General features: G+C 47.7%; 1 protein-coding gene across 2 annotated transcripts in view; it reads left to right on the top strand.

Annotated features, from left to right (window-relative positions):
* Positions 1–257: 257 nt before the first annotated feature.
* RHCE (Rh blood group CcEe antigens) overlaps positions 258–6000 on the top strand; it is a 37022-nt gene continuing 31279 nt past the window's right edge. The window contains exon 1 of one of the 2 annotated variants that reach the window (XM_040465254.1): positions 258–522. In XM_040465254.1, coding sequence (XP_040321188.1) covers positions 375–522 — 148 coding nt within the window. In that variant the 5' untranslated portion in view covers positions 258–374. The remainder of the gene's footprint in view (positions 523–6000) is intronic. The other variant, XM_040465244.1, reaches the window with a different exon arrangement.

The following is a 6000-nucleotide window of genomic DNA, read 5'->3' as shown; positions in this document are numbered from 1 at the left end:
CACGGACGGCGAGATCATGACCTGAGCCGAGGTCAGACGCCCAGCCGACTGAGCCACCCAGGCGCCCCATGAATGCCGTCTTCTAAACTGAGCACAGTGCCTGCCGTAGAGTAGGAGCGCAGCAACTACTTGTGGAATGAATAAATGAATAGCGAATCAATGAGTTCATGTTGGAATAAGTGCATTTCTTCCCCCTCCCTGTCATAGTCCCTCTGCTCCTGTGTTAACTCCATAGACAGGCCAGCAGAGCCAGTCTTGCAGCCTGAGATAAGGCTGTTGGCGGGTGTCTCCCCTATGACTCCCTTGAGGGGGGGACGAGGGCAGACGGCTGATGCCTGGAGCTGGTGAAAGTGCCACACGGAGCCGGACCCAGAATGGGCTCTAAGTACCCACGATCCATGCAGTGCTTCCTGCCCCTGTGGACCCTAGTGCTGGAGGTGGCTCTCATTGTCACCTTCTTCTTTTTCACCTCCTATGACACTTCCTCACAGGATCCAAAGAAGCTCATGGAGACCTATCGAGGTGAGTGTCCAGAGGGGAGGTGGTCACAGAGGCAAGCAGCAGGGACAAGGGAAGAGGAGGTCCGTGATCCTCCGGGGGCCTAGAGGTTCCTTTCCACAAAGTCGTTGAGTAAATAGGTTCCCACACCTTCTTCCGTGGGTTGTGCAAAGACCCAGCCAACAATGTAGGCTCTCCTTTAGGACCAGCGTGGACAACCCCTCTTCCATGAAGCCTTCCTTGATTTGTCAGGGCAGTCCGGGGCCTCCTAGTCTGTATTTACAGAATTCCCTTTGCCAAATGGTCTTTGTAAGTCTCTGCTTCTCTGTCCCCTCCTCCCCTTTCTCCTTAACAGCAAGGAATTTCACGTTGTTCGGCTTTTAGTTTTTGTTTCCTGTTTGGGGGTCTCTCTTGTTCATTTCTGTGCCACCCTCCTTTCCGGAGCTTTGGTCTGTTGCCCCTCCTCCACCCCCAGCCTTCTCCTCACTTATTGGCCGGAAGTCTGCATTCTGTCTGCAAACCCAGAGGCATAGGTATGGCTGAAGAGGAGTGTAGAATGGTCGTTATTCTACATGCAGCTAAAAATAGTCACAGACTGTGACGAGGACAACTGTCAACAAGACGGGGGTGTCGCTTTTGCTTTTTTAATTTTTTAAAAATTATTATTTTTTAAATGTTGTATTTATTTTTGAGAGAGAGAGCATGAGCAGGGAAGGGGCAGAGAGCGAGGGGGCAGAAGATCCTAAGGGGCTCCGCGCTGACAGCAGCGAGCCTGATGCGGGGCTCGAACTCACAAACTGTGAGATCATGACCTGACCCGAAGTCAGACGCTTAACCGACTGAGTCAGCCAGGTGCCCCCTGCTTTTTGCTTTTTTTAAAAAAAATTGAGATGAGTTTCAAGTCATCTCAGGGGGACGATATCTTATCTATGATAATGGATGGGCCTCCTTGAGTGACCTCCCTGAGACAAAGCTGAACCTGGAGTCTGGTTGAGTGCCTGCTTCTTCCTAAGAGATGTGAACTGGCTAGTTAGTTAAAGCAAAGGTAAGGCATCCCGGGGCCTCAGCAGCAGGAGTGGGACAAAGAGATGGGGGGGGGGGGGCGGGAGGGGGCAGGCAGGGAGATAGGTCGGGGGAGGGAAGCATCTACACTTCAGGGGCTGCCTAGGGAGGGGCCCTAGGCTTGTTGTACCTAACAAGCAAGGCCTGGGCACAATTTAAATTCATTTCAGTTTACCTTAATTCTTTTCAATCCAATACAGTGCAATTCAATGCATGCATGCATTCATTCATGCAAGCCTGTTATCGTATCCCTAAATGTGGGATTTAGACACATGCCAATCAGAGCTAATATTTCTTGAACTCTCACTATGTACCAGGCACTATTTAAATGCTTTATGTTGAACCCTCACAACAACCCCATGAGGTAGGTATGATTATGATCTCTGTTTTTCATATAAGGAAATTAGGCACATAGATGCTGAAGAGAGGTCACTCAGTAGCGACAGCATAGCAAATTTAAATTTATACAGCCTGGTTTTAGTTTCCATGCACTTAACCATTTGGCTTCACTGCCCCATTTCACAACGAGGTCGAGTCACTTGTCGTATAACCATTGGGTATAGGAGCCAGTATTTAAACTCTCTAGAGTGGCTCCAGGGTCCATGTTCTTCAGCCTTGTGCTGTGCTGCTAGCATAAAGTGTCCTCAGACACTCACTTTCCATAGAAGCACAGAGAAGAGCCCATAACCTGGGCAAGGGAGTGGATAGTGTCAGGGAAGGCTTCTGGAAGGAAGTGACTGCCCAGCCAGGTCTTGGAGGCTCAGTAGGAGTCGACCATGTGAAAATGGATCATCATCCAGAGTAAGAGGACAGCAAGAGCCACTGTGTGTGCACTCATTGGAGTGGACCAGGTGAAGGCTTAACATTGCAACATTGGAGCACCAAGATGGGGGTAGGACATGGTAGACCGACTGGATTGAGTCTGGAGTTTGACCCTCATGCTGCTGACCTAATAGGACAAGTTTGGGTTCAGGTTATGGCGACATGCACCATATTTACATGTTACAGGCAAAGTACTGCTACGTTAATATCTTTTATACATTATAATAATACATACACACAAATTAGAAAATTTGAAAGAGGTCAAATGAAATACATAATATTTTCAAATTACAGGTTGTGAGGGTACCAGGACCAGTCAATCTTGAGGCAAGGTCCATTGTTCCCATTACCGAGAAAGAATGTAAATCCATTCCTAGAGTCTTCTTGATAATTTCAAATTCTCTTGGTTGACTTCCTGTCAGATCTAATTAGACTGACTTCTTTTTAACTTTGTGACCAGTAAAGAGTTTGCACAACTCTTTGCCCTTTTTTTTTTTTTCATACACTTGGCTGCCATTACGGTTTTGCCTTCATTCGGTGGTTTTAGGCAGGCGTCCGTTCCGTGAAGGTTAGTTGAACTAGAACTAGGTAACCTAATCTGTCAACTCACTTAATCTAATCCAGTCCAGGGGAACAACAATGTTATTCAAACCTGCCAATTCCAAAAAGACATTTTTGAGACAATCAGCAAGAAGCCTGTACGATACCCAGGAATTGTTGTTAGTTTTGTTAAGTCTGAGAGCAGCATGCTGGGGTTTTTTTAAAGGCCCTATCTGCTAGAGAGATATACTGAAATGAGGCAATGTCTGGGGCTTGCTTTATGCCAAAATAAATAAATAAATAAAATAAAATAAAATAAAATAAAATAAATAAAAAAGAAAAAGAAAAGAAAGAAAGAAAGAAAAAGAAAACAGTGGAAAAGGATAATAAAATAAGATTGGCCCCGTGTGACAGTCATCAAAACTGGGAATGGGCACATGACATTCATCAAGTGACTCTCTGCTCTTGTATATGCTTAAACTTTTCCATAATCCATAATCAAATTTAAAACAAAAACAAAACGAAATCCTGCCATCCGTTGCAACATGATGAATACAGAGAAACAGATGTCCCTTCTTCCATGTGGCCCAATACTCCCCTCAGGCCACCTTCCAAAGCTAGGAGACTAGAAGCTGTCTGACATCCTGAGCAGGCAGAGGAGGCTCCTGGGGTAACGTGGATCTTAAATACTCTCAGAAATGCAAACTTCACCCAGGGCCTTTGGAGGAAGAGGCGCCTAGATCAGTGGTTCTCAAAGTGTGGTCCCCAGAGCAGCTACCTCAGCCACGGGCACCTCAGGAATTTGTTAGAAATGCAGATTCCCAAGCCCACTCCATACCTATCCATCAGAAATGTTCAGGGTAGGGCCCAGCAACCTGAATTTTCCCAAGCAAGCCCTCAAAGTGACTCTTATGCATGTGAAAAGTTTGACAAATGTTGGAGCCAGACGGATTCAAACCCCGCCTCTGCCTCTCCTTAGCTGTGAGACCTTGGGCAAATTATTCACCATCTCTCTGCTTCATTGCTATCACATGACAATAGTACTTTCTCCATACATTGTTGAAAGGATTGAAAGAACAAACACATATAAAGACAGATTAAACGTATTTGCTTTTATTATTAATAGACTTTAATTTCTTCTATTTTTTAAATACCATTTTTTGATGTTTACTTATTCTTGAGAGAGAGAGAGATTGACCAAGCATGAGTGGGGGAGGGGCAGAGAGAGTGGGGGACACAGAGTCCGAAGCAGGCTCCAGGCTCTGGCTGTCAGCACAGAGCCCGATGCGGGGCTCGAACTCATGAACTGTGAGATCATGACCTGAGCCGAAGTCGGACGCTTAACCGACTGAGCCGCCCAGGCGCCCCAGTTCCTGATACTTTTATAAAAACAAACAAAACTGGAAGGGCTAATATGTTCCTCCGGGAGCCCCTGTGGATCTTCTGGAGCATCTTCTGAGGTGTGCGTTCCCTACACTGGCGACCACCGTCCACACGGCTGGCGATGAGACCAAATGGGCAGGGACCATGAGGGAGAAGCAAAGAGTCACAACATTCAAGAGATAGCTAGGAGATCAAATGAGCTGTACCCGGTGAAAGTGAAAGGAGCTCAGGATGGCTTTAGACGTGTGGTTGGGCATATGGACGTGCCAATTCCTGAGGTGAGAAGCAGGTTCACGAAATGAACAACGATATATTCACTCTAGGCTTGGGGTTGAGGCGCCTCTGAGATGCTTAGGGGAAGCAGAGTGTATCAGCTATCCATGGCTGCATAACAGACCACCCCCAAACGTAGTGACTTCAAATGGCCATTTTGATTTGTTAATGGCCATTTGATTTGTTCCCGATTGTGATTAAGTGGTTCAGCGATACGGGTTGGGCCCAGCCTGGTGGTTCTTCTGTCAGTTTCCTAGGCTCTCTCGTGCATGTGCAGCCTGGAGGTTTGACTGGCGTGGGACGGCCTCATTCACATGTTTGGCGGGTGATGCTGGCTCGTAGTGCATGTGATGTGGCTCCATCACCCTAGCCCAGACTTCTTCACATGGTAGCAGAATAGTTACTGCCGCAAAAGAGGGCAAGTCCCAATGAGTGGGTGCTTTTCAAACCTCTGCTTGTATCGTGTTTACTCATGTCTCATTGGCCAAAGCAAATCACAAGGCCCAGCCCAGGGGGGAGGGGCCTATACTGGAAGGCATGATTCCTTCATTGGAACCCATTATTGTAATGATCTATACACAGAGCCTCTTCTAGGACTGCCAGACTGAGGGAACATCCTGGGCCCTGCACTGTGGATACTACCCAACTCCCCCCTTACTCCCCAAAGGGAGGAGAGCTACTAAAAGACACGAGGGGCTTTCCCACTGACATATAAATATGGTACCCCCAAATCCTAGAAAGTCCCATGTCTTAGCCTTGGCTGTCCCCTTTGATTGGGAAATCTCTTTTTCTATTCCCAGAATGCTGTAGGGGTGAAGGTAGGGTGGGAGTAGAGGCTATTCGGGAGCAGAAATCAGCATGGGCACTATGGGTGGTCCCAGTCTGGGGCTGCCGAGATCTTCTCAGTCAGCAGTGGGGAGAATAGTGTGGAAGTCGAGCCTCCTAAGGGACAGAAGCTGGGTCTGGCTTCAGAGCTGTTGGTGCTGAAGTGCCTGCAGGCCAGAGGAAGGAGCAAAGGCGGGTGGGAACACAGAGCTAGGATCACAGGGGCAGCCAGGCCGGAGGAGGGGGGGAAGAGTCTTGCCCAAAGTCACACAGCTAATGAGTGGTAGGCACAGGATACGTGATTTGCGTGAACCGGCGAAAATGTTCGTGACAATCCTCTGAGCAGGCACCATTGTTTCATACCCATTTTACAGATTAGGCAGCCGGGACACAGAGGTAGAGCCAGCCTCTGGACCCTGACAACCTGACTCAGTCCATACTCTTCACCATTACACTATGTGTGCTATACGGAGAGGCACGATGTGTGGTGGTTAAACCCAGATGGTCCAGATTCAGATTGCTCACCATTTGCTAGCTGTGTGACCTGGGCTAGTTACAGCACCTCTCTGTGCCTCCCTTTCCTTATATGTAAAATGT

This window comes from Herpailurus yagouaroundi, unplaced genomic scaffold, assembly GCF_014898765.1.
Source record: "Herpailurus yagouaroundi ecotype Mexico unplaced genomic scaffold, PumYag 77, whole genome shotgun sequence".
NCBI classification, from domain to species: domain Eukaryota; kingdom Metazoa; phylum Chordata; class Mammalia; order Carnivora; family Felidae; genus Herpailurus; species Herpailurus yagouaroundi.
This window is presented reverse-complemented; position numbering and strand designations above follow the sequence as displayed.